General features: G+C 56.9%; 3 protein-coding genes across 3 annotated transcripts in view; 1 reads left to right on the forward strand and 2 right to left on the reverse strand.

Moving 5' to 3' along the window:
- The window catches only part of zzef1 (zinc finger, ZZ-type with EF hand domain 1), a 21,128-nt gene extending 6,751 nt beyond the window's left edge, over window positions 1-14,377 (reverse strand). Inside the window, 49 exon segments of the mRNA XM_068744032.1 lie at window positions 391-617; window positions 696-828; window positions 904-1,078; window positions 1,163-1,443; window positions 1,517-1,658; window positions 1,739-1,765; window positions 1,767-1,936; window positions 2,884-2,933; window positions 2,936-3,055; window positions 3,202-3,464; window positions 3,543-3,708; window positions 3,797-3,878; window positions 3,880-3,926; window positions 3,929-3,935; window positions 4,224-4,356; window positions 4,429-4,590; window positions 4,672-4,791; window positions 4,866-4,981; window positions 4,983-5,031; window positions 5,105-5,306; window positions 5,309-5,551; window positions 5,631-5,724; window positions 5,817-5,896; window positions 6,006-6,246; window positions 6,326-6,459; window positions 6,531-6,732; window positions 6,816-6,897; window positions 6,988-7,157; window positions 7,228-7,350; window positions 7,431-7,552; window positions 7,640-7,805; window positions 7,875-7,989; window positions 8,154-8,224; window positions 8,317-8,450; window positions 8,533-8,699; window positions 8,774-8,865; window positions 8,959-9,180; window positions 9,293-9,398; window positions 9,460-9,605; window positions 9,698-9,789; window positions 9,870-9,968; window positions 10,053-10,231; window positions 10,552-10,668; window positions 10,749-10,959; window positions 12,456-12,655; window positions 12,749-12,932; window positions 12,999-13,193; window positions 13,340-13,484; window positions 13,857-14,377. Coding sequence (XP_068600133.1) covers window positions 391-617; window positions 696-828; window positions 904-1,078; window positions 1,163-1,443; window positions 1,517-1,658; window positions 1,739-1,765; window positions 1,767-1,936; window positions 2,884-2,933; window positions 2,936-3,055; window positions 3,202-3,464; window positions 3,543-3,708; window positions 3,797-3,878; window positions 3,880-3,926; window positions 3,929-3,935; window positions 4,224-4,356; window positions 4,429-4,590; window positions 4,672-4,791; window positions 4,866-4,981; window positions 4,983-5,031; window positions 5,105-5,306; window positions 5,309-5,551; window positions 5,631-5,724; window positions 5,817-5,896; window positions 6,006-6,246; window positions 6,326-6,459; window positions 6,531-6,732; window positions 6,816-6,897; window positions 6,988-7,157; window positions 7,228-7,350; window positions 7,431-7,552; window positions 7,640-7,805; window positions 7,875-7,989; window positions 8,154-8,224; window positions 8,317-8,450; window positions 8,533-8,699; window positions 8,774-8,865; window positions 8,959-9,180; window positions 9,293-9,398; window positions 9,460-9,605; window positions 9,698-9,789; window positions 9,870-9,968; window positions 10,053-10,231; window positions 10,552-10,668; window positions 10,749-10,959; window positions 12,456-12,655; window positions 12,749-12,932; window positions 12,999-13,193; window positions 13,340-13,484; window positions 13,857-14,255 — 7,203 coding nt within the window. The 5' untranslated portion in view covers window positions 14,256-14,377.
- Window positions 14,378-14,478: 101 nt separating this feature from the next.
- cyb5d2 (cytochrome b5 domain containing 2) lies at window positions 14,479-17,008 on the forward strand. Its single transcript, XM_068744380.1, has 4 exons — window positions 14,479-14,810; window positions 14,918-15,058; window positions 15,332-15,518; window positions 15,616-17,008. The coding sequence occupies exons 1-4, from the start codon at window positions 14,555-14,557 to the stop codon at window positions 15,788-15,790; spliced, it is 759 nt and encodes a 252-aa protein (XP_068600481.1). The 5' UTR covers window positions 14,479-14,554; the 3' UTR covers window positions 15,791-17,008.
- Window positions 17,009-17,152: 144 nt separating this feature from the next.
- ankfy1 (ankyrin repeat and FYVE domain containing 1) lies at window positions 17,153-24,466 on the reverse strand. The gene is made up of 24 exons (XM_068744379.1): window positions 24,457-24,466; window positions 23,033-23,246; window positions 22,783-22,901; window positions 22,115-22,250; window positions 21,914-22,037; window positions 21,605-21,754; window positions 21,345-21,510; window positions 21,053-21,257; window positions 20,909-20,977; window positions 20,624-20,826; window positions 20,438-20,535; window positions 20,128-20,332; window positions 19,800-20,052; window positions 19,532-19,700; window positions 19,320-19,438; window positions 19,039-19,195; window positions 18,690-18,890; window positions 18,448-18,624; window positions 18,205-18,352; window positions 18,005-18,095; window positions 17,780-17,904; window positions 17,560-17,706; window positions 17,383-17,473; window positions 17,153-17,303 (listed from the first exon to the last, which is right to left on the reverse strand). Exons 1-24 carry the CDS (start codon window positions 24,464-24,466, stop codon window positions 17,171-17,173), a joined length of 3,510 nt encoding a protein of 1,169 aa, XP_068600480.1. The 3' UTR covers window positions 17,153-17,170.
- Between the last annotated feature and the right edge of the window lie 1,922 nt (window positions 24,467-26,388).

The raw sequence follows: 26,388 nt of genomic DNA on the forward strand, positions 1-26,388 counted from the left end.
CTCGTCACCTGGAAGCAGATCTTGGTCTCGTCGTCGAGGCCGTCCAGGGGATCGGCCTTGACGACGTCGTTGTCGTCGGCGCAGCAGCTGGAGTGATCCGAGTCCGGCTCCTTGTCCGGCTCCCTCTGCTCCCGCTCCGGGTCTTGCGCCATGGAGTGGATCTCCCTCTTGGAGGAGTAGAGCATGATGGAGAGGATCTCCAGGTCCCGCCCCGCAGCAGCCACAGCTTGCTGAAGCCGGTCCCTTTGCTGCACTTCCTCACCAGCAGCTGGGTCAGGCCCGACTGCTGGATGTCCTGCTGGGCTTTCTCCACTCCGTGTTCCTGGGGGGGGGCGAGGATGAGTCACATGATCGGACACACGTCACTGCACACTCGTGGCTCGCGGCTACCTTCAGCGTATTGTACAGGCCCTTGAGGGCCAATGAGAGGACCCAGGAAGCCTCCACGGCATCGTGGGGGCCGCCGTCCTGGCCGCTCTGGAGCAGGTGGCTGATGATGGCGGTGAAGTTGCTCAGGTAGCGGCTCAGCAGGGTCCTTGTGCAGACCCGCCCCCCCGTCTGCCCCGGGAGGCCGGGTCGAGGGGACTCCCGAGACTGGACGAGCTGGTAGTCCTTCACTGCGAAGCGCGGCCGGAGTGTTAATTACATGTTTATTACCGAACCCCGGAGGACGCGCAGAGACGGGCGGGACCGACCCGTCTTCCTCTTGCGCGTCTTCACGTCCACCACGGCGGCGTGGTTCTTCTCGGTGAAATGCTTCAGTAAGATCATGCTGTGCCGTTCGTTGGCGTTGTCGATGAAGACCGTCTGGGTGCCCACACACAGCACCTGGGAGAGGCACGGAGGAGCAGGGTGAGGGGGGGGCGGCGACGGGGGGGGGGGGGGGGGGCGTGCTCCGCTTACCTCCGGGAAGCCCACCAGCACCAGCAAGGTGAACAGGTTGGTGCGCCTGAGAGTTTGCGGCAGCTGCTGAACGCAGAGGTCGGTGAAGGCGGCGATGACTCTGCTCCACTCGGGACTGGCGTTCAGACTGTGCAAGATGTCCGCCACCGTGCACGCCCAATCCAGGCCGATGCGGCTGCAGAGCAGGAGACGTTCACGCGCCGTGGAAAAGAAGAAGAAGAAGAACCGGCAGCAGACGCGAGCCGTTCTGTTTTACTACCTGTCCAAGCAAACGGCGCCCAGGCTGAACAGCAGCTGGGTGGTCTTCCAGCCCCCGGCGTCCGCCCCCGCCGCCTCTCCTTGCAGAAGCAGCTCGTGTTTGTCGGCCAGGGCCTCCACGACGGCGGCGTCGGCCTCCGCCGGCGGGATTCGGAGCAGCAGCTGGCCGAGCAGCCCCAGAGTGAGGTGGAAGGTCTCGTTGAGAGAGCCGACGTTGGAAACGACGGCTCTGAACAGCTGGGGCAGGACGGAGCCCAGACTGGGCGGGGACAAGGAACCGCCCTGAGGAACGCCAGGGCAGATAATGAAGCTCCCCGTGCGGCTCAACCCGGATACACGGCGCTGGTTCCCTTACCGGTCTGGCTGGCGGCAGCATGGCCGCCAGCAGGCCCAGGATCCTCTCTCTGGAGCATTCGGAGAAGACGTGCTCCTGAAGGGGAACCTGGGGCAGCCTCTCATCCGTCTCCTTGACAACGTCCGACGGGCAGATTCCAAAGCTGAAAACGGTGCAAACAAGAAAAGCCGAAGAAAATCACAGAACGATAAAAAAAGAGAAACGCCAGACAGCGTGAGGGACAGAGACGTCTCTGGACGTACATCGGGCGTCCTCACTGGACACTGACGGTGACTGACTGAGGCTGGACGAGTCCAGGGTGTCCTGGGTAAACAGCTTGGTCTGCTCCCCCTCCCCGCTGGGGGGGGACGCCCCGTCTGATGGAGCAGGAAGAGGAGAACGCACCTCCTTTGCTGCTTCCTCCTTTCCGGATGGATTCTTCTGTTGGTTTAAAGACAAGCGCATCCGGCTCACAGCCCGTTGAATCGTGGCTACAGTGGTACCTCTACTTACGAATTTAATCCGTTCTGGGAGTAGCTTCGTAACGTGAAAACTTCGTAAGTAGAGGACGCATTTGAATGTAAATGCACTAATCCGTTCCAAGCCCCGCAAAAGTATTGTAACGGTTCATGTTTTAGGAGTGTTCATTATTCCTACGCTGCAGAGAGTCCGCAAAGGCATCCAGGGAGGAGGGGCGGTGTGTGTGTGTGGGTGCCGCGAGGAGGAGGAGGAGAACGGGAGAGCTGCGTAGCTCCCGTAGCTCTCCCGTTCTCCTCCTCCTCGCGGCACCCACACACACAGAGAGTTACCCGTCGTGTGCTTATTCCAGCGTCCGACGGACGCTACATTATGATATTTTTTAAAATATTAATCTACCTGTTAGCTGTTACTTTTTGTCCTCTTTGTTTACTGGTCCTTTGCGGTGTTTTCTGCCTCGCGTTTCTTGAAAAACTGATCCGATGACGTCTGCTTTTGCCGGCTTTTGACAATCCGTCGGAAATGTGCGAGGCAGACGTCATCATAATGAGCAATAGCCCGACTTGTCAACACTTTTTCCGGGTGACACGAGGGGGACACGAATAGCGTGCTGGGATACACGCATACGCAACGGGGTTGCCAGGCAGATTTTAGGCGATAGCCAATGGCAGAGCAGCTACGAGCAGCTATTTTTGACTTCGTAGCCTGAAACGCCTCCGTAACGAGAGGCAATATTTCCCATTCAGATACTTCGTAACCTGAAACTTTCGGATGTAGGGACATTCGTAAGCTGAGGTACTACTGTACGTCTGCTAGCGGGCTACCCGTTCCCCTTCTGATGGTTTAAACTCACTGATTATAGATTACAGATGTGTAAGTAAGCATTTCCTCATGTGAATTCCGTACGTCACCTCGTCTTTGGGGGAGGACGGGGAGCAAATAGCTGCAGTGCTGCCGGGATGGAGGAGGTGTCCGCGGTGGTGCCGAGCTCCTGGGAGGACTCCGGAGAAACCGGACACAGCTCGCCCTCAGAAGCCGAGTCGCCGGACGACAGCAGAGTGAGCAAGGCCGAAGAGCGGAGGCCTACAAGGAGGAGGAGGAGGAGGTCACCGGAAGGTTAGCGATAAAAGAGAGCATTACAGGCTCCAGAACCGCTACACTGGAGGTAAACGTTTGGCCTCCCAGACGGTTCTTTCATCTGCGTTCCCTTGAGTCCGGTCTGGATTCACCTTTCCCGGTCTGCCTCTTGAGCAAGCAGTCGATGACGAGCTGAGAGCAGCTGGCCTGCAGGGCCGCGGCCTGCCTCAAGGCGGCGCCGTCCAACCCGCGGCCCTCCGTCTGGTCGTCGCTGCACAGTTCTGACGTGTAGAGAGCCAGAGCGGCGAACAGGAGCCACGCGTAGTTGTGGACGTAGGGCTGGATGAGGCGGTGGCGGTCGCTGATGCGTATGGTCACCATGGGGTAGACCGTGATCCGGTGCGTCGGCAGGTGGCTGCGGGGGGCGCCGTGAAGGAGCAGAGGTCAGCCGCGTTACCCCCCCCCAACCAGAACGTGATGACGCTCCCGTCACCTGTCGGGGTACTTCTTTGCGTGGTAACACCCGAAGCACAGGTCGAAGTCTTCGCACACGTTGCAGTTGATCCGGCTGCCGACGATCAGCCCCTGGCAGTGGTCGCAGGCGTATTCCATGTTCACCACCTCGGGGTCGTCCTCGTGGCCCTCGGGCTTGGCGCCGCCTGGTTTAAGCAAACACACATCCTCTGAAGATCAGCCCCCCCCTCCCCCGCTCTTTTTCTGTGGCAGATATTCCCCGCAGGCGCTCACTGAGGAAGCAGGTCTTGCAGAGGTCCATATCCATGCACTGCAGGCACCGGTAGCGGTGCCACGGCGCCATCCTCTCGCAGCCGTTCGCAGGAGATGTCCACGTTGAGCAGGTCACAGTAGCGGGCGATGACATGTGCATCTGTGAGGAGCAGCGGGCAAGTGAGACGAGGACGCGGAGCGCAGCCGCCATCGCACCTTCCTCTCCCGCCGTCGGGGAAAACCTCAATTCAGATTCAATTCAGATTCAAACAAAAAGGGAACGGATTCAGGATTCAGTCTGCGTTTGTCTCGCTTGGCAGAACTCAGATAATAAACTGTTTTCATGCTAAGCTAATATGCTACGCTACACCGGATCGACAGCCGACTTCCTTCCAATATTCCCCGTTTCCCCAGCGATTCCAGTTTCAGACCTTCTTTTATGCGGTACCTTTCTCCGGTCTTCTGCGGACTCCTCTTCGTCGATCTTCTCGTACCACTTCTCAAACATCCCGTCCATGCAGTCGTCCATCCATTCCTGGTTCTTCTTGTAGTCCGCGACCTCGTCGTCCTCCGTCCACTGGCTGCAGAGGAAGTTAAACCGCGGACGCGGCGGCACGTAAACAGCGTTCGGGGGGGGCTCGCTCCGATCGTACCTGATGGCGATGTCGTGCACGCTGATGTTCTCCTGGGCCATGCTGAGCAGGAGGTCAGGGAGCTTGATGTCCATGAACAGAGGGAGGTCGGGGAGGTCCCAGCTCATGTCCAGGAGATGCAACAAGCAGGTCTGCACGCAGGACAAGGCAGGGAGGAGCGCTCTGGGGAGCAGAGCCCGGGGTCAGACCACACGGCCACGCCCGCTGCAAGCATCGGGCGTGGCCGCGGCGGTAAGAGCTCACTTCTCGTCGAGGCTGCCGAAGCCTTGCACCGCCTCCACGAGCCGGAGCACCAGCTGATGGTAGGAACGCCGCACCTCCTCGCCCAGCTTCTGCCCGCTGTCTGACAACTGGGAGAAATATCTGAAGACGAAGACGGCGAGTTATTTACTTTGACTTCAGTCGCTAATCCACCCGGAATTCCTGACTCCGCCCACCCGGTGAAGTCTTTCTGGCACGCCAGCAGCTCCTGCAGGAACAGGATGCACGGCGCCTGGAAGAGGTGTGGCTTCCCCAGGGACTTTAAACACTGCTGCACCATCTCCAGGGCGGTGGCAGACGCTCCCGGCCTGCGCCTTGCTCAAGGACAGGGTCTGCTGGATGCTGCGGGGGCAGGGGGGGGGTTAAAGCACCTTCTCTCACACAGTCAGAGGGGAGAAACAAAATGGCGGGTCACCTGGCTGTTGTGAGCGACTGGTCCCTGATGAAGTTCAGGATGTGTTTGGTTATCGGATAGCAGTCCTTAACGGAGGGGGCCATCCAGGGCTCCTCTGCAGAGCGGCAGGACAGGAGGCGGAGCCGTGCCCGGGTGAACGGGGCCTTGCGGGGCAGGTTCGAGGGCGAGGCCGGTTCCCCCGGCTGCGTGGCGAGGCTCTCGGCGGCGCTTTGGGTCGAGCGTCAGGCGGGTGGCTCCGTGCCGGCCGGGCCTCGCTCCCCTTCTCAGCCCCCGCAGCCTGGCGTCCGAGGGAGGGGCTGGCCTGGAAGTCGGCTTCCGAGATGGAACCCGAGCGGAGGAGAGGAGCGCTGCTGCCCCCTGCAGCGCCGGAAGAGTCACCGTCGTGATCCGGTGCGCCGCACGGGCTGAATCTGAAGAGCAGGAGGCTCTTCTCGATGCAAACGTCAGCTGGAGGGAAGGAGAAGGAACCGCGTCAACCACGTGGAAAGTTTAAAAAAAGGACGCCATTGTAATCCGGGGTCCTCACCGAGCGACTCCATGGTGACCTCATCTTCTGGCCCTTCTCCCTTCTCACCCGGAACGTTCATCTTACCAACGAGGAATCTCTGCTTCATCTCCAGCTGGCAGGAGGAAAAGAGGGCGGAGTCTCGGTTCAGTAACGCGGCTGCTCGTCCGCAGGAAGTCAGCAGAGGCGCGTTTCAGGCAAACTCACCATCCATGTTCTGATGCCGTCGGCCAGTGAATACACCTGCATGAACTCTTCACTCAGACAAGAGCAGCCGTCCTGATTGGCTGCTCAGAGCCGACGAAGCAGACGGGAGAAACCAACGCCATCAGTCGACCGTACAGATTAACCAGGATAGAACACGGCTCGACGTTCACCGACCCCCCCGGGCCTCACCGTGAGTCCTCAGGGCGCGGCTCAGCGCCGGCGTGTGGTAGATCATGGCCGCCCAAATGGCATTCACAGCCTGGTCCGTCTTCGGCCCCGCGGCGAACTCGTGCCGCGTTATCTGTTTTCTGCAGGACTGCATGACGGTCCTCATCAGCTCTGCTCTGCCGTCCGTCGGCTCCTGGGAAGGATCCCAGCGGGCAAAGTCCTCCAGGAAACCCTTCAGCTCCTCAGGAGTCCACAAATTCACCTTCCAAGGCGACAGATCAAAGAGCTTTAAAGCCTCAACGGAGGCTGGCGCCACACGAAGCGGCGTGATTTCCATTTACCTGGTCTGGGGGCGTCTCAGCCGGATTTGGGGGCCCCGCCTCACACAAGCCGTGTCGGAGAATGGGCTTCCACAAAGGAGAGGACCTAACGTGGGACGCCTTCAGCGGCGGAAGCTCCTTAACGTCGCGTGTCTCTGGAGGAGACAGAACCAAACCATCAGAGGCTCCGAGAAAGAATCCAAAGGCTTCGGGAAGCCGAGCTCACCGTGAGGGGATCGCAGGGAAAGGGTTCTGGAAGCGAGGCGACCCATAAGGCGAGCCACCAGGAGCTGCAGGTCTGACATCCAGGAGACGGTGATATCGGGGAGGCCCAGCGCCGTCACGGTGAACTTGTAGCCCCATTCGTTGTTGCTGCTATCAGAGTGGAAGAGGAACTGCAGTTGAGGCCCGGCGTCAAACGTGACCTTCTGCAGGAGTCGAGAGGATCAGCACGAGTACGCAGAGGAAGCTACAAATCAGGCGCCACGAACACGGAGCCGGCCGGTCGTACCTTCGGCCACTTCTCCGTTCCAACCTTCATGTCGTAGCGGACCTTCCCACCGCGAGAGTCCGTGAATTCTAGGTAGTCGTACCTGAGCACATCACGAGGATTGAGGATGGTTGGGAGCACTCGGGACACACACACACACACACACACACATCTCATATCTGCCATCGCCCACCTCTTCTCCGTCTCACTGCGCTCATCGAACTCCAGCTCGAACGCCGTCGCTCCGGGGCAGGCGTAGACGGTGGTCTCGTGGCGGCTGTTCTCGTAGTTGTGAGGAGACTCCATGTTCCAGGTTCTCAGCACCACCGGCTGCTGGGGCTGCTGCCAGCTCTCCTGATCCACCTACCGGCGGCGACACGGGGGGGTCAGACGTGGGGGGGTGGACGGGACTCACGGGTCAGAGCGGACGGACCTTAGAGAAGATGTCTCCGGTATCACAGGACAGGCCTCTGAGGAGCTCCACCAGAGAGGAGAAGCTACTCAGCAGGACGCGGTGAGGGACGTCCAGAGAGCACAGCTCCAGGAGCAGGATCATCTGCAAGGGCGGCGAGGAGTCGTTAGGGACGGAGCAGGAAGGGACCCCAGAGCCGTGTGTGTGTGGGGGGGGGGGGTCACCAGCTGTCTGAAGACCGTGGCGAGGATGGAGCTGCCCAGCTTGTCAGTAATCTCAGCACCCGTGTAGCTCTTCAACCGGCAGCCGAGGGCGTCTCGGACACTTCCCAGGAACTGATCCACGTCTGGAGGAAGAAATAAACCTCATAGGACGGATCCAACGAATCCGACGCTGGATCTAACCTCGCCGCTGCGTCGGGGCTGCGTCTCACATCTCTGTAGAATGTCTCGAGCCAGATCCGAAGCGGCGGCGCCGGGGGCTCCGCCTTTGAGCTGCAGGTAGCACCAGGAGACCAGACTCCCTTGCAGAGACCAGAACAAGGAGAGCAACACCGCCCTGCTGGCTCCACGCCACCCATCCACCATCATGACCTCGCACTGAGAGACGGGGGGGGGGCGTTAGAGGACACCCCGGAGACGCTTTCGGGTCAGACGCCACGCTTCTACCTCTTTGGTCGCCACCAGCAGCAGAGTCTCCATGACCGACAGGATGGGGCTGATGTCAAAGTCCACCGGCGCCCCCTTAGGGGGGAGCAGGAGAAGCCCGCTTGGGTCTTGATCACTGTGCAGGGAAAGCTGTTAAAGCACAACCGCACGCCGGTGCACGAGCACGAGCACGAGCACGGGCACGAGCACGAGCACGAGCACGAGCACGGGCACGAGCACGGGCACGAGCACGGGCACGAGCACGAGCACGGGCACGAGCGCGTGTGTTTGAAAGCTGACCTGAAGTAACTGCAAAGCGATTCAAAGGTCACCATCACAGACTCCGGCTGTTCTTCTTCGGTGATATTTTTCTGTGAGAAGGCAGACGGATCCATCTTCATCATCATCATCATCATCAAATCAATATGTTTGACTGCGCTTCTCTCTTCTGCAACAGACTCACCATCATGTGGAAGAGTCTGTCCCGCCTGACGCGTTTATCGGGGAAGAAAACAGCGGCTCCGCCCAGAATGGCGTGGACCGCCTCCTTGTGCAACGCCTTCTTCACCAACGTCTCGCCACCCGGCCCATCCACGACTGAAACGCGGTCCGTGGCGGTTATTTAAGACACGCCTCCACCGCTACGGACTTCCTCCAGAGAGCGGCTTCCGAGTCTTACCGTGGCAGAGGTGAGCGTAGAGATCCGAGACGGCCCTGACGGCGTCAGACGCCGCCGGCGCCGCCACGCCCTCGCCCTTCAGCTCCAATGGGTTGGGCAGCATCGGGAAGCAGTTCTGCATCAGCTGGAGCAGCAGGACTTGGCTCTTCAACACCTCCTCTCCCTCACTGAGGGAAAGACACGAAAGGTCAGTCCCCGGAGACGTCCCTTTAGACCGCCGTTGGACGCGGCTACGACTCACAGCTCCCTGAGTTTACTGTAGAACGTCCAGAAGAGGTTCAGGCTGAGACCGCCGAAGTCCAGGAGGTATTTCTGCTTGAAATGAGAGGCGTCCTGCGGAGACGGAGAACAAGACTAGAACCAACGACGCGTGAACTCGGCGCGTGACGCCAACGATGGTCAGGGAAACGCCGCTGGGCTCGTCACCGTGTCTCGCGTGAGCTGCTGTATGAAGAACAGCGTCTTGTTCAGCAGACACAGGCCGGAGACGGCGTCTCGGTCGGCGCTCTCGGCCTCTGGGTCGAGGTCGTCCAGGTCCGCGAGCCTCTCCGCCCGCGGGCAGAGGTAGCCGCTGAAGCTAAGGGACTGCACGCCGAGGCGCTCGGCGACCCAGTCCTGCCTGGTGCACAGGAACTTCACCATCAGGAACTGGCGAGACGAGAAAACGGGAGAGCAAAGTGAAGATGTCCGGACGCTTGAGCGGCTGGAGTACGATAACCGAATAGCGAGATTTGAAAGGGACGCCGGACGCCGGACGCACCTTTGCGACCCGACACTGCTGCAGCTTGATCTCCACGTCGTTCCAATCATTCTCCACCTCGAACCAGCCGATCGGCTCGTCCTCCGACTGCGACGGGGTCCTCACGCTGCAGGTCAGAGGGCGGCGTTCACACGGGGACATCCAGGCGCCCGTAACGGAACGCTTACCTGTCCTGCACGAACTCTTTGTAGTCCTTGTAGTCCCAGGCGTCGTACTTCTTGAACCTCTTGAAGTGTTTCTCCGCAGCGAAAGGGTCTTCCTCTTTGTACGCAAACACCAAACCACATTTAGCTCCAATGGCTCCTTTTCGCACCTGAAATCACACAAGTCAGAGTCGACTCGTGAACGAATCCCTCGCCGCCGTCGCCGCCGTCGCCGCCGCCGCCGCCTGAACAGGAGCCTCACCTTGATCCTCATCTGAGTGACCTGGAAGCTACTCTGGTCCTCCGTGGACAGGATCACGCTGGCTCTCTTCCTGCCGCTTTCCGTGAGGAAACCTTGGCGGCAGCAACGACATTGGGTTAGACCCGAGTCCGAGGACGCTCGTCTCCGAACGGGGACGCTCCTCGGCCCGTACCGTCTCCTGTGGAGGATTCCAGGAGCATGTTCTCCGGTCCCGATTTCTCCTCTTTGCTCTTCACGTCGCAGGCCTGCAGGTGCAGCTGGAGAGGCTTCCCTGTCGCGAGACGTGGAATCATTAATGTCATTCCTCTGTGCTGCCTCTAGGGGGGCGGCGTGAGGGAGGTTCTCGCCGCGTTACCATTGCGATTAAGCAGCCGCAGCCGGACGGCGGCCATCGACGCGATGAGGGCGCCGGCCTTGTAGTCGGCCTGCAAATGGCCGCTGACGCAGGACAGGGCCTGCAGCACCTTGGCCACGCTGCCTCTGGCCAGGGCGAAGGCGAGGAGGGTCAGTTCTGCGTCAGGACTCACACAGCAGCTACACGGACAGAGACGCGCAGTCAGGGGACGTTTTGAATGTTCCGTCTTCTTCCCGTGGAACGATAAACGCCATTATTATTTACCTCAGATTAACCGTAACCCACGTGAGGAGAATCTCTCCCTCGACACTTACGTGAAAATCACTTCAAGGAAATGCTCGAGAGCCAAATTCGGTGCATGAAAATTCCGTCTACTATGCGAAACAGGCATGTGCGACCATCGTCCTTTCCTCTATCCGCTAGAGAGCTTTGGTATTATCCGAGGTCGGCGTGGCCGTGATGGCTGAGGGCGCCGACGGCGTCCCAGCCCGTCCCTTACTCTGCTATTCTGAGCAGGAACCCGTCCACCTCCTCCAGGATGTTGGAGGAGAAGAACTTGGGGAACTCTGAAGATGACGGCGTCAGGGACAGAGGAGGCATGTGCCGCAAGGCGTTTCTGAGAGCAACACAAACGAAAACAACAACTCTGAGAAAGCCAACCGGAAAAACGGCAAGCATTCAGAGCCGCCGTCTTACCGGGTGCTCTGCAGGACGGTCTGAGCCAGCGCGGGGTTGGTCTCCATGGACGCGGTGACCAAGGAGGTGAGGAGAGACAGGTACCAGATGGCCGAGGCGTCCGACACAGACACCTCTTTACACTTGGTGATCTGATAGCCCAGCGTCTTCAAGCCGTGAATCCGCGTGTCGCACCCGTCGCTCAGACATCGCTTAATGTTGATCTGAATGTCTGCAGAGAAAGAAAGAAAAGCCACGGCGTCGGCGGAGCGCCGGCCACGGGCGCGGCCCGAGAGATTTAACCGCTTAACCACGAAGTCGCTCATTCGATCATTAACGAATCCTGGCGTAAAACAGACGTCGAATCAGGAAGACCCGGACGAGATGAATCATTCTCTAGAGCTCATCGTCTCCAAGTCCTCTATGGCGCCCTCCATGGCGCCCTCCATGGCGCCCTCTATGGCGCCCTCCATAGCGCCCTCCATGGCGCCCTCTATGGCGCCCTCCATAGCGCCCTCCATAGCGCCCTCTATGGCGCCCTCTATGGCGCCCTCTATGGCGCCCTCTATGGCGCCCTCCATGGCGCCCTCCATGGCGCCCTCTATGGCGCCCTCCATAGCGCCCTCCATGGCGCCCTCCATGGCGCCCTCCATGGCGCCCTCTATGGCGCCCTCTATGGCGCCCTCTATGGCGCCCTCTATGGCGCCCTCTATGGCGCCCTCTATGGCGCCCTCTATGGCGCCCTCTATGGCGCCCTCTATGGCGCCCTCTATGGCGCCCTCTATGGCGCCCTCCATGGCGCCCTCCATGGCGCCCTCCATGGCGCCCTCTATGGCGCCCTCTATGGCGTCCTCTATGGCGCCCTCTATGGCGCCCTCTATGGCGCCCTCTATGGCGTCCTCTATAGCGTCCTCTATGGCGCCCTCTATGGCGCACTCCATGGCGCCCTCTATGGCGCCCTCCATGGCGCCCTCCATGGCGCCCTCCATGGCGCCCTCCATGGCGCCCTCCATGGCGCCCTCCATGGCGCCCTCCATGGCGCCCTCCATGGCGCCCTCTATGGCGCCCTCTATGGCGCCCTCTATGGCGCCCTCTATGGCGTCCTCTATAGCGCCCTCTATGGCGCCCTCTGTGGCGCCCTCTGTGGCGCCCTCTGTGGCGCCCTCTGTGGCGTCCTCTATAGCGTCCTCTATGGCGCCCTCTATGGCGCCCTCTATGGCGCCCTCTATGCCGCCCTCTATGGCGCCCTCTATGGCGCCCTCTATGGCGCACTCCATGGCGCCCTCTATGGCGCCCTCTATGGCGCCCTCTATAGCGTCCTCTATGGCGCCCTCTATGGCGCCCTCTATGGCGCCCTCTATGGCGCCCTCTATGGCGCCCTCTATGGCGCCCTCTATGGCGCCCTCTATGGCGCCCGCTATGGCGCCCTCTATGGCGCACTCTATGGCGCCCTCTATGGCGCCCTCTATAGCGCCCTCTATAGCGTCCTCTATAGCGCCCTCTACAATGTCCTCTATAATGACAGCTCATCTTCCAGCAGGTTACACTTCAGAGCACGGATTCTGGGTGTGATCTGGAGGCGTGGCAACATCTAATGGCTCCTCCCTCTCACTAACGTGGTCAAAACCACACAAGTAATTCAGCAAAGGGAGCCGGCTCAAAAGTCAAGCCCAAAAACAAGTCCGAGCCGAGCCGCGCCGCGCCGCGGGTCCGACGTTGACGACTCACATGGGTGCGTGATGTTGGCGTTCTCCAGCAGCGGCACGTAGCCCGTGACATTGCTGGGGATTCGGACATCCCTGATCTCCTGGAGGGAACGCCGATTCTTCCCGACGGCGACCGAGACCAGCTGAGGCATGTAGCTGTGGTCGTTGGAAGCCACGGCGATGGCGAGGCGTCTCAAAACCACGTCTTGCTTCATCTTCAACCTACGAGACGCAGAGAGAGAGAGAGAGCGTTCGTCTGAAATCACGTCGGCTGCGGCGCCTCCGGCCACGGCTCCGCCCCACGGATGCTCTTGCCTGATCCAGTGCGAGCGGGCGCTGCCGTCCGACTGCCAGAAGGAAGCGGTCTCCCCATTGGTCATCTTGTGAACGTCTGCGGCGTTGGAGGACGCCTCCATCGTGCTGTAGCACTGCGTCACCACTTTGACTTTGTCCACCTCCGGGTCGTGATCCAGCTCCGCTTTATACTGGATGTCTAAATCTGGAAGAGGCACCACGCAGGTTAGGAGCCTAAAAGACGTTTAGCATTAGCCCGCCCGCCGCTCACCTTTCTCTTTCTGCACCAGGACCTGCAGGAAGTCCTGGACCACGCTGGACCTCATGGTGCAGATGCTGTTGTAGCCCTCTAGGATAGGGAGAGGGATGGCGCCGCTGGGAATGCGGTTTCTGTGCAAGAACTTCAGGATCTTGGAAGCGTGAGCGCCCAGCCGGTCTTTGGTCTTGGAGAAAATGTCGACAAAACCTACCAGGAAGGGGAAAAAACACAAAAACAAGTGGGTGGGGGGGAAGCGATCCGGGGTCAAGACTCGTCCACGCTGCCGATTCGGGGTCAAGACTCGTCCACGCTGCCGATTCGGGGTTGAGACTCGTTCACATCTGTTCTCCCACCTGGAGTCAAGGAGCAGGCCTGCAGCTGTCTGATCACATGACTCAGCTCTCCCTTCAGATTAGCTCCGTTAGAGCTCTTCAGCGCTATCAGGAGGCTCTCCAGGTCCACCACGCCGTCCCCCTCGGCGTCAAACTGTCCAAAGGCCTGTGGGGGGGGTGGGGGGTGGGGGGGCAAAGACAGGTCACGTGACGACCCACACACCTGAGACAGGAACCGGCTAACAGCTGGCCCATTCTCAGTTAAAGGATCAATCGACCGTTCCACCGCATTATTACGTCATAAATACGCCACGTCTGTTTAGCAGGTCATCTTCGGTCATCGTAAAGTGACCTTTCAACCCTCCACCTGCGACAGGTGTCCGTCAACAAACATCCGGAACACCGGCCCCGGTTAAGCCGGTTTATTTCACACTTTGAGATTATAAATAAAAACAACACAAGATGCCGCCTTTGATGACAGATCAGCCCCCATTGATTAGCATCGTATTTAGCCTGACGTGCTAACGCGTCGCCGCACCTCCTCGCACTCATCCCGCGGCGCGTCTCTGCTCTCCAGCACCTCGCAGAATTGCTCCACGGTGACCGACTCCTCTCCCCGGTTCAGCCGGTCCTCCATCCACCGAACCAGAACCACCTCGTTCCCCGCCAGGACGGACTCCTGAATTCCGGTCCCGGAGTCGCTGACGCGGGCGGCCCCTTCCCGTAGCTTCACTTGCTCCAGGAGGACCGCGGGGCCGGGCGGCCCGCTGGTGGCCACGGTCACGTTATTCGTCGCCCTTCCGCTCCGACCAGAACCGGAGCCGCCGCCGCCGGTGGCCGCAGAGGCCGGGCTGTCTTCCGCGAAGCCCGGGCTCTCCGTTTCCACGTCTTCCTCGTCGCCGCTTCCTCCCCCGCAGCCGCTTTCGGCGTTGCCCATGTCTCGCCAAACCGACCTATGTCGCCACCGGAATGCTCCGTCGCCCACCGGGTGTCGGTTTCTCGGCGGTAGAACCGGTCCGTACACAGACCCCGAGCCCCGAAGCTAGCGCTCCGCCGTTAGCTCAGCTGCTACCGCACCGACGCGCCGGACGTCCTCCGGCCACCGAGACGTCACGCGCGCTTGATCTGCGCATGCGCAGTCCAGATGCCGGAAGCGCCTGCCGTGTTGTCCGTAGCTAATGCTCTAATTATCGGACGGGCTGCGACATGATGGAAGCGGGTCGCCGGTGAGGCAGAATGCTCGGATACGCGTGCGCCGCGTCTTTGTCGCTGGCCGCGGTGTTTCTGGCTCACCGGTGGTCCGGAAGGTTCGGGTTCGGGAGTGATCCGGACCCGGGACCCGCCGTGCGGCTCCTGAGCCGCAGCGAGCTGTCCCTGTTTACCGGAGAGGAAGGCAGCGACGGCCTCTTCCTGGCCATCCTGGGGCAAGTCTTTGATGTGCGTGAAGGGCGAAGGCACTACGGCCCCGGGGGGGCTTACCACTTCATGGCAGGTGATTGATGATGATGATGATGAAGAAGGGGCGTTCCACCCCCCCAGATCTTCATTAAAACAGAAGCGCGGACTTTATTTTAGTGTAACAGGACTTTGTGTTTTCAGGCAAAGACGCCTCCCTGGCCTTCATCACTGGGGACTTCACCGGAAGAGGCGTGGCCGATGACGTGTCCAGTCTGACCCCGCTGCAGGTGGTGGCTCTCTACGAATGGCTGGACTTCTACCAGAGAGACTACCGACCTGTGGGTGAGAGAATCTCTGACCTTTGACATGTCGATCAGTCATTTCCCTTCGGCTCTGGAGTCCTACCTCTGACCCGGGGAAACATCTGGCACCAAAGTAATGGTCCTGCATTTATTTATATTCCTCAACCATGAAACCGAACAAACCTTTAGTTGATATTAGTTTAGAGGTTATTCGCTGAAATCACACTCTCAGTAATGGCGGCTTCTCCGGGAGCCGATCGACGGCAGCCACCACCTTCACCAGAACACCCGCCTCGGCTTCGTTGCGTTCCAGGTCTGGTTATCGGCCGGTTCTACAGCGAGACGGGGGGGCCCACAGAGACCCTGCTGCAGACGCGCGCGTCGCTGGAGGAAGGCCGGCGAATCAAGGCCCAGTCTCATTTGGAGAAGTCCCGCCTCCCGCCCTGCAACTCGGAGTGGAGCGCCGCGAGGGGAGGACGAGTCTGGTGCTCCACAAAGAGGCATGGAACCCGAGCCCGAGCCCAATATTAACGAGCACACAGCGCCCGTGTGATACAGCGTGTCTCGCATTTCAACAATTTCGTTTTTTTAACCCAGTGGTGGCGTGGAGCGAGGCTGGACAGGCGTCCCCCGGAAGCTCTTCTCCCCAGGGTCCAGTGGCGTCCGTTGTGTCTGCGTTGAAGACCCATCCGCAGCAGAACGAGACCCGAACCTGCAGCGGTACGACGGCTGTCACCCGCGTGGCGACTCATGCGCCGTTGCAGACGACTAGCCTGCGGGACAGCCAGAGCCAATCAGAACTCAGGAAGAGACTTTTTAAACGACGGCGTAATTAGAGGGTCGCGCGAAGAAGACTCTGTGCGCTTGCTTTTGATGACCTTTATGTAAATTTGTGCGCCCCTACCCCCCCTTCTCTAAAAGGATACACCAGGAAGAGACAGACCAGATATCTGGGCATACAGATACGATATAATGTGCATAAAAGATTAAACAATGTGCATAAAAGATTAACAGAGGCAAGATTCAGGTTTGTCACAAGCACAAACTGCATTAAAGTACAAAACGGCTGTAGTGGTCAAAAATATCACACATTTATCTGTACAATTCAACAATACTCAGAGGCCGGCCCATTGTTCAGGAAATGCCGTGCGATCTCGATAAAGTGCACCCGTTCGGCGGGGGGGCGGGGGGTAAACGGGATGGTCGAGACAAGCCCTTGACTCGAGGCGACGTCGCGGCGTCCTACACGGAGCTCATGGCAGGTCGCGAGTGGAATGTAATCGTTTGAACGATGTCATGATTTGTTTTTTTGTGAAGTAAAAGGCTGCAAAACAAACGGCACGCAGAGGCATAGTCGGATTTCTGTACGCGAGCTTCCCTTTGGGACTGACTTCCTCTCCCCCCTGCTTGCGTTAAGCGTCCCCGCTCATCTCGGCCGACGCCGGCACCGAAAGCGCTCGTTTCCCGACGTCCTTTAACCGGCTGCGCCGCCTTGCAGCAAAGCGATACGGCGTCAAATGTCGGAACTCAACCCCAGGTGGAAGTAACCGAGATTTAAAATGCTAATTGGTCTGAGCGAAGGAGAGCGTGTTACTATTTCAGACAGATCTCTCGGGTCGTGGCGTTTCACGCTTTTACTCTGCGCTCCTGTAAATCTGAGGAAAGCACTGAATCGGTCTTTGGGACGGTAACAAGGCATGAGAGCGGCCGACTGAAATGTCCCAACGGATAAAACGAAAGCCCCTCCAGAGGTGACGAGTTCAAGCGTTCGTCGACGTGAAATGCATTTCGGTAGCAGCTAACCTGCTTCTGTGATAAGAGCTAATCGTTAGCGACACTGAACTTTGGAGACAGCTTCGCGATCGCAGCCGAACCCGAAGTCCTGCCTGAATCCACTTTACGGAGAAGAAAACAAAAAAGAAAAGGCATCTCACTTCCCGTTTGAAACGTCCTGCTAGAACATCGATCGTTTTCCATCGGATGGAATAATGGAAGAGTATAAAAGACGACGTCCTTAACTGTCCAGGAGACCTTTTGTTAGTACGTCTCTCTACTGCTGCCCCTCGTCCTGGTGTGCCCGAAGAGCCGGGCCGAGTCGGGCCCGGCGCCGCCCGTGTGCGTGGGAGGGGCGGAAGACATCCAGGGCGCCGCATTATGACACGCCCCCCAGAGTCAATACGTCAAAGCAGATGTCGCACACCCGCACCGGCTTGTTCAAGTCAAACTTGATGATGGGTATCTCCTTTATAGAGCACCTGTGGCACAGCAGGCGCCCACAGTGGCGGCTGGGTGGGGGAGGAGACACGGGATTAGCCGCCGTTTATCGTGCGTATATATTTAATGCGAATAAAAACGACGACTGACCAGTGATGCTTCCGAGTTGTGACGCCGAACTTGGCGACACATTCATAGCAGTTGGAGCCGTCGCACCAAGGGGGCTCTTTGGACAGCATATCTGCACCGGGACAGAAAACCGTCTCAGAGACAGACCCTGAGGGGGAGGGGGGGGGGGGGGGCGATGTCCCCGGCAGAGACGCTTACCGAGAAGGCGGAAGAGCAACTGTTTGGTTGCAACCTGGTAGTTGAAAATGTTGACGCCCTGATTGTTGTTGACGCCCAGCCGCGCCCCGGCCCTCACGATGGCGCGGCACAGGTTGGCGTTCCCTTTCGTGTAGGCCAGGAGCAGAACTGCAGTAACGGGCGATTCACAGCGTAAGGTGAGGGTGCAGACAGCAGCCATGATGAAAGCGCGCCGCGTTACCCGTGTTCCCCTCGTTGTCCGGTTTGTCCAGAGGGTATTCGGGCATGCACTCCAGGAAGAGCTCAAAGATGGCGGCGGCGTTCTCTTTCCCGTAGTGCCCGAGCACATGCATTGGCGACTGACCCCTAAGCAGACGTAATGGGAGACGGACGTTTTGATATTACATCTGGTTGAACAGCGCGCGCGCACGCACACACACACGCACACACACACGCACACACACACCTGAGATTGAAGGCCTCGGCATCGATGTTGGACTCGGTGAGAAGGGCTCTGACGTTGTTCAGGCGGCCCTGCATCACAGCCAGGTGCAGAGCTGCAAAGAGCAAAGAGCCGCCGTGGCGATTGGCTGTTCATCAATAATTGGCTCAGCAGGAATGTCATAAAATCACTCCTTTGTGCGAGACAAGCCCAAATCTCGGTACCATTGTTCCCGTTCTCATCCTCGGCAGCGAAGTCGACATTGTTCTCCACCAGCACAGAACACAGAGTGGGCGTGTCCTGCTGGGCCGCCAGGTGCAACGCCGTCTGTCTGTGTTTGGTCAGCTCGTTCACGTTGGCGCCGGCGAGCAGCTGAAGAAAAAGTCACGCATGAACCGCGCCTCTCTTTCTACGGCACTCAAACAGGCGTGTGTGTGTGGGGGGGGGGGGGGGTGACAGGTTTCTACCAGGTTGCGGACGATGATCTCCGAGCCGGCCTGCACGGCCAGGTGGAGGGGGCTGAGCTTGGCTGCGTCCTGGACCCTGGAGTTGACGTTGGCTTGGACGCTGATGAGGAACAGGACGCTTTCGATGTCCGAGTTCTGCACGGCCACGTGGAGAAAGTTTCGCCCTTTGTTGTCCACCTAGACGAGACACGTTTAAAACCGGGGGGGTGGGGGGGGGGGGTGAGAAACCGTCTCCGTGCTACCTGCTCGGCCGCGCCGGGCTCCCTCTTGAGGATCGCCTCCGCTGCTTTATTGTTCTTGTTCGTCATGGCGCAGGCGAACGGCGTCATTCCTTGACGGTCGCGAATGTTGAGGCGAATGTCCGGATGGGAAATGAGGAGCTGGATGATGACGTTGTGCTGGTTGCTAATGGCGGCGTGGACGGGCGCCCTGCCCTCGCCATCCTGACGGAGATGGCGGGCGTGGGACGAGGAAAGAAGGAACGGGGTGGGAAGAGACGGTCGGGATTCAGCGGAGCCGTTTTCACGCTCCGACCGTGCAGCACGAGGCAGAAAGGAGCCCGCCGAACGAACAGAACCGAGCAGAACCGACCTGTGCATTGACATTAGCTCCAAACTCCAGAAGGCCCTGCGCCACCTCCTCCAGCCCCCAGGAGCTCGCGAGGTGGAGCGGTGTTTGTCCGTCTCGGGCTTCTTCGTCTCCTTCCCCGTTAGGGCCCGGCCGCCTGCAGCTGTTCACGTCACAGCCACTACACACACACACGCGCACGCACACACACGCACACACACAGTGTAAGTACTTTCATCTATATAATTACTCTTAGCACGTTTCGATAACTGTTGAGTAAATACGTGCATCGGAGGACGGCTGACCTGCGGATGAGGAAGCAAGCAGAGATCTCGTTATTCTCGTCCACGGCTCTGTGCAGTAGCGTCTGCCGGCAGCCAGAGGGCCCCGCGCTCCAGCACGTGGCGTCGCAGCCGTGGCGGACCTACGCAGGACAAACAGGACTCATAAGAGTCAGCCCGGGGGGAACGCTCTCGCCAGCGGACGTGAACGCTTTTCGCCGACGCGCTCCTCCCACCAGCGTGGATGCGATGTCTTCCAGGCCGTTCTCCAGCGCCAGCCACAGCGGAGGGTCCCCTCTGTCGTTCACCACAGACATGTCGGCGCCTCGTGTGCAGATAGCATCCACCACCAACGGAAGCTGGTTGCTGATGGCCAACTGCAGGGGCGTCTGTCCCTCTTGGGTCCTTGTGGTGGAAGTTAAAGGAAGTTATTGGGAGAAGGAACTGAACTCTGCTTGATTTGTGAACCATCACACGACCCGGCTCCGGTTTCGGGGTCATTACCGGACACCGATGTCTGCCTGGTGCTCCAGCAGGAAGAGGGCGCTCTTGCTGTCTTGTCTTTGGATGGCCATGTGAAGCAGCGTTTGTCCGTTGGACATGGCGTCATTGATCGACGCCCCCGAGCCCAGCAGCTGAGCCGCTATGGTGTGCATACCCGTCCAGAGGGCTAAGCCCAGAACCGTCTGGTCCACGGAGTCTTTGAGGCTGAAGTCCGGAATGATCTGGAAGTTGTTTGTGGCATGAAGCGCGTTGGCTGCAACGGAAGCATCAAGACAAACATGAGCGGATCGATTTAGGAGCGGCTAAAGCGGATCCAACGCATGTTGACCTTTCTGCTCCAGGATGACCGAGACCACGTCCGAGTGGTTGTGAGCGATGGCCATGTGGAGGGGGGTCTGCAGAGCCACGCCCGTCGGGCTGTCATCGGGGAGGGCTTTCTGGGTCTGCAGGTTGGGGTTGGCTCCTTGGTGGAGCAGCTCCGCCGTCAGGCTCGCCAGGCCGCAGCGGCACGCCGTGTGAAGGGGGCTCTCGCCCTGACCGGGGGCAAAGGGGCGACAGACGGGCGTGACTCAACGCCGTGTCATACCGGTATAAGCGTGACCACACCCACCACCTGCTTGTCGCGTGTTCCTACGCACCCATTTGTTGAGGTGGTTGACCTTCGCTTCATGAGCGGCTAAAAACAGAGCAGCCGCCTCGTTCCCCGCCCGAGCCGCCCGCTGCATCAGACAGTTTCCTGCACGGATAAAACGCAGGGACGTGAAGACGGTGACGAGTGTCGGTCCAGTTCCAGATCGTCACCGTGAGGAGTTGAGACGCGGCACCTGCGGCGGCGTCGGGCGCGTCGGGGTCGCTCCCCCTCTGGATGAGCCGCGCTGCGAAGCTGTTCTCGTCAAACGAGGTGCCGTTCAGGACCGGCGTCCGGTCCTCAAAGGGGTTCACCGAGGGGTCGGAGGACACGGTGATGTACTGCAGGGCCAGCCACAGCGCCATGCTGCCCTCGTGGTCCTTCAGTTCCAGGTCGAGTCTAACAACGTGGACAAACCTCAAACACGAGCGTCCTTAAACGGGCTTGTGCGAGACACAAAGTTAGCATCGCTCATTCTTACTGTTTGCATTGTAGCAGCTGGTTGAACACCGGCTCATTCCCCGACGCCACGGCCTCATGCAGAGGCGTTCTAAAAACAACAACAACAACAAGTCAGGCGTCGCCACCGCGTGGCTCCAAGAAGCCACAAAGCCCGGGGACCGACCTGCCCTTGCTGTTCTGCATGTTGGGGTTGGCCCCCGTCTTGAGCAGAGCCTCTGCGATCCGCGCCATGCCGCTCATCACCTCTGAAGAATGTTTCTTGGGGCTAAACGAGCAGACCAGGTGAAGCGGCGTTTCCACGGCGCCGACGGTGGCCGCGTTCACCTGGGCCGAGTGGCGAATCAGGAAGACGGAGGCGAATTCATCACCTGGAAGAAGGGGAAGGAAAAATGAAGAGTCGGGAGGAAGCTTTCACCAGAACGACCCGGCCCGGCGGAGGCTCCGAGCCTACCGACCTCGCTGGATGGCCTTGTGCAGCAGGCTCCAGCCGCTCTGGTCCACCATGTCCACGTCGGCTTTGCTGTTAACCAGCGTGGTCGCGATGCTTTCCAATTTACGAGAGAGCGCCAGGTCCAGCGCCAGGTCGCCGTTGTTGTCCAGTTCATTCAGCTTGGCAGGTAGCTGAAAACAAAAAGGCGTCGACACAAAGCTAATCCCGTCTATAGCATGAAACGAGGAGCGAGCGGTTAGCATCGGGCGTCGGCGTGAAGCCGACCTGCGAGTCCATCTCGATGAGATAGAGGAAGACCACGTCTTCTCGCTCAACTTTGATGGCTTTGTGGAGAGGGTACTCCGTCTTAGATTTGATCATCTTGTACAGGAGCGGGGCACCCACGGTGCTGAAATCCTCTTTCCTCAGATCATCCTAACGAAAGAACGGACAACCCAGAGAGCGTCTGCGTTAGACAAAGCAAAGCAGCGACCAGTTTCAGCCGAAACGGGAGACCGAGGCGAAGACAACCGCGAGTCCCAAAGGAGATCTCGGGCTACGCCGCCCACGCACACACACGCCGAAGGTTCTCACCCAGTGGCTGGCGATGATCTCCCCGCAGTAGTTCATCAGCGTGGTGGCGTTCAGCTCCTCGGCCGTTTGGTAGAACCGAATGCAGTTCCTGACATTCACCGAGGACATCACGCCTTTCTCGCACCTGACCCAGCAGAGGAAACACTTTTCAGGCTGTGAGGTCACACGCGTTGCTCCGCCTCGTCCCGCTCTGCTGCAGACCTCTCTCTCAGCAACTGGAGCTGGAAACGGTTGGCCAGCTTCATCAGCTCGATAAGAAAGCCGTCGTCCTCGCTGAGCTCCAACTCATCGGTGTACGCCCAGCGCAGCATCGCCATGGCAACCTCAGGTTTGCAATCTGGGAATGCAATGCATGCAAAGCAAGATTTAATTTGAGATGCTCTTTAAATTTGTCAGGCAGTTACCTGGACTAGCTTGAAGCTGACAATCTGTTCGTTTTATTTTTAATATTCGGATTTAATATTAGTCACTAGTCCAAGTCCAAAGTGAAAAAAGTATTTTATTTATTACTTGAATGTTCAAGCTACACCACAGAAGTTCTCCGTTTAAGAGTTAAATGTTGAAATAAGATGATTAAAATAAATGTAAGGGACATCCTGGATCCGTTTTCCACTCGTCTTTATTTTTTATTTTATGCATTAAAGAAGTATCGGATCGGGACTCCATCGGTTCAAAATCAAATGACTCGGACTCGGGGTCAAAAAAAACCTGATCGGGACGTCGCTAGTAAAAAACAAATCCAGATCAATACTGGACTTTTGACAGCGTGTAGTAAAACGTTCCAAAATAAACAGCAAGCCATCGTCTATGAGCCTAACAAAGGCAGATTAGAAGTTAACTGTGATTTGAGTAACACCGGGGGCCCTCACCACACAGGTCCAGCTCTGGGGTGGCGGCCATGTTGGCCAGACTCCAGGCATCGCTGCGAGCCGCCAGCACAAACTTGTGAGCGTAGAACGTCTCTCCCGCAACTTTCACTTTCAGATCGCTGCAAAACCAGCAAACGTGTCCCTCAGAAACGAGCCCCCAAAAACACCCCACTAGCGAAACGCGCAGGACGTCTAGGACAGCGCCATGTCCCCGCGCAGCCATCCCATCCTCTGCCAAGGTGACCTTCACCTGTACTGTTCCTGCTGGAAGAGTTCGCCCACGATGTCCAGGAGACGGCTAATGAAGGTGTTGGCGGTTCCGGTTCCGGTTCCGGGGGATCCCTGGACCGGGGACTGAGCAGCGAGCACGGCGCAGCGCCGCTCCGTATCGGCCAGCTTCTGCTGCATCTTCACGTACTCCTGCCTGAGCAGGGCCAGGTGCTTCTGCAGCTTGGCCACCTCCTCTGCTCCACAACACGGTAGAGGAGGCAGGAGGAACGAGATTAGAACATTTCAGAGGAACGCTCCGACAGCAGCAGCACACAGAAGTTTGCAATCAAGGTCGGGACTCGGATTTGCACCTACGAGCTCTGACAAATGTTACTCAAGCCCTTTTTTTTTGTCACGATGGATAATAATTTATCAAGATCAATTTTATGCATCACCCAAGACGGAAAGAAAAAGACTTTAAGCAAAGCTCGCCATCTCCCACACAGAACTTCTGGTTGCAACACTAACTCGTTGCTCAAGAGGAGATTCGCTGAGGCCCATTTCCTTCCTCTCAAACAGCGAGGTTTTAGTAGGAGAGAACGCCGAGTCGGCACATTACTCTGCCCTCCCTTGTAAAACCACCTGACCCGGCTCAACGCCAGAAGGGTGATAGCACGGGCCCGCCGACAGATTCTTAAAATGCACCTCCGAACTATACTGAGATTATAGAAGTATTTTAAAGCCATTTTTTTTAAAGAGTTGCAAAGGTGTTCTTTATAAAACATTTAACACGCCCAGATGAAAAGATTCCTTCTGCTCGTCACAAAAGCAGTGTCACCATAACAACAGTATGCCTGGATCCAAGGTGGAAACTCAGGAACATCATCATCATCATCAGGGACATCCCCTGATGATGAAGCCCAATAAAAAGGTGTTGCCTTCTGCAAGGTGGTGAAAATGGGAGCGACGCACCAGCCTGGTTCTGTAAGGCCTCCTTCACATTTAAAGTCCCTTAAACAACAATCCCAAAAAGAGCTTCTTTTTTAAGTAATGTCATTTATTCAAGCCAGCGAGATAAAAGCTACTGAAATACAAGCTAGCACAGGTAAAGCAACTTAGCGTTAGCTTGATGCGGTTACAATTAACTCAAGATTAATACAACCCCGTCAATTCTGTCAGAGTATTTTTTGGCGTAATGTCCCGTAACTAAACGCGTCCTCCGCAGCCCAACCCACCCACATCTCCGGCGGCGCTTTGGCTAACTGGTAGCTATTGGAAAAAATCATTCGGCTAGCAACGGCTAATGGCCGAGCTTGCCGGTGTGACAAGTGTCGTAGGACATCAAACCGCGGACGGTGCGCGGCTGAGTAAACTGCGAAGACGCCGCTTGAGTCGGTTCGACCAGCAAGCGGGAACGGAAAACAGGGCGTGTGCGTCAAATTGTGGAAAGACTCGACCTCGTACCTTCCGCCATGTTGCTCAGCGCTAGCTCCGCGGCCTGATAGTTAGTTCTCGCGATATGACGAGGAGGCGAGACGACGGAGCAGCGGTGCTGCGTTCACTGACCGCCCAAGGCACGTTAATAATTTATCGCATTACAAAAAAACGAAACTCGCCACTGGCACCGCGTTATATCTCGTTATATATTTATGCTGAGGGTGAGGATATTTAGATCTACTCCGGCAGATAGATTAACTAGTTGTTTTTTTTAAATCAAGGCGACAACAGAAGAAGACGGTCAACTACTAAATTCCGACTTGATGTAAAATCCGTGTTGCCTTCAGGTGCTCCTGCTAAACCTACATTTCTAATATGAGGTAAATTGGGATATGTATTTCAACGGTAGTGATCATCTTGACAGCAAGATAATTTATCTGTTCAATTATCTGATCGGTTTTTTAAAATAAAGGGTTAATTTCGAGGATTTAATAAACATAATAGTGAGTCGTGTTGTTCAGTCTTCTATTACCTCCATCATGGGTGAATTTTGTGTTAATTTTACTTTGGAACACTAAATTCTATTTATGCAACTGAACAAGAAAAACAGGTCAATCATGTGGGAGTCTAAAAAATAAAGGCTCTTTGATCACTCCCCTCAAAAGAGAACAAATATCAAGGTAAACCAATAAGATTGACATTTGTAAACATCTTCAATACCTAGTGGCAGATTTGGAAAAATAAACAGGGTGTATAAAGTAATTCTATCAATACATGTCATTTTTACAATGGAAATGTTTGTTTTTTTGTCTGTGTTTTCATGAAAAATTTGTGTCGCATCCTAAACACAGCTAAATTAAAAACACACGAGGAAATATTGGAGAAAAAAAGTCTTTTTTTTTTTTAGAAGAACACTACAGGTGGACAGGTTTCATAACATGAAAAATATACATCAGTATTTTGTCTTTGTACATTAGGCAAATCTGCAATAGTCCTGTGTGCAGAATGAGATTATGGATCAGGGGAAACGTAACGGGCACACATACTGAATACAGAAACACTCGAAAATTCAACAGAAACAAACCAAAAGTAAAATATCAAAGCATGCGTCACATTTACTACTGAGGACAACACAGGAAAGGAAAAGAGCGGCTGCTAAAATAACAGAACGTCGGAGAGGAGGGCCTCATCCAGCAAATTGACGTGTGCACTCCATTCTCGGGGATTTATTGCTCCACCAAATTGTTACCGACGCCCGGACTACACAGATTTCTTTGCGTAGTGGCAATGAAATAAATTCACAAATAGGAGGTACACAATTTCTACAATCTTTGTTTCCAAACATATTTCAACACTCGTTTAATGCAGTGTGATGCGACCAGGCATTTCATTTGGAGGCACTTTTGAAAACCGATAAAAATGAATTCAGCATGCACAAGAAAACAAAACCAAAACAAAGCTAAGGGGTATGCTGCCTGTCTAAAAAGAACCGAGCGGGAGGCGAGACTTGACTAAATAAATCCTGAATACACTAGATGTGGAGTTCTGAGGCTGTCAAAGAGGCCCACGGAACAGTTATTCAGTCCAACACGGTGGTTTTCCTCCAGAAAAGAAGAAAAAAAGTCCAGCTTGAGTCAATCAAGCTCTTCACAGGTGATTCTTCTCCAACAGCATCACAGCGCTACCATTTAAGACCTCCTGTTAAAAGAATGAGAAGAGAACTCGTGCATGCTTCAGTTCAGAAAGGGAAAATGGACAAAAATATATCTATCTGAACCAGTGCTACTTATTTGGTCTGAGTGTCTTTTTGATAGATGGAAAGGGAGCTTATATATTATCCGGTTTAGTCTGTCTATATACACGTCTTTACAATATCTTCCTGAATGTTGAAGCAGTTCGTAGACTTGGAAAAAAGATTGATCATCTTCTGGGGCGGTTGGGTTTTTGTTGTTTTTGTTG

Source organism: Brachionichthys hirsutus, chromosome 10 (genome assembly GCF_040956055.1).
Source record: "Brachionichthys hirsutus isolate HB-005 chromosome 10, CSIRO-AGI_Bhir_v1, whole genome shotgun sequence".
Lineage (NCBI taxonomy): Eukaryota > Metazoa > Chordata > Actinopteri > Lophiiformes > Brachionichthyidae > Brachionichthys > Brachionichthys hirsutus.

Excerpts from the sequence above, each read along its gene's own strand:
- cyb5d2 (XM_068744380.1), top strand. The coding sequence starts at position 14,555 with ATGCTCGGATACGCGTGCGCCGCGTCTTTGTCGCTGGCCGCGGTGTTT. Across the intron at positions 14,811-14,917 it reads GGCTTACCACTTCATGGCAG|GCAAAGACGCCTCCCTGGCC; the intron begins GTGATTGATGAT and ends TTGTGTTTTCAG. Across the intron at positions 15,519-15,615 it reads GTCTGGTGCTCCACAAAGAG|TGGTGGCGTGGAGCGAGGCT; the intron begins GCATGGAACCCG and ends TTTTTAACCCAG.
- ankfy1 (XM_068744379.1), bottom strand. Across the intron at positions 17,905-18,004 it reads GCCGAGGCCTTCAATCTCAG|GGGTCAGTCGCCAATGCATG; the intron begins GTGTGTGTGTGC and ends ACGTCTGCTTAG. Across the intron at positions 17,304-17,382 it reads ACAACTCGGAAGCATCACTG|CCGCCACTGTGGGCGCCTGC; the intron begins GTCAGTCGTCGT and ends TCCCCCACCCAG.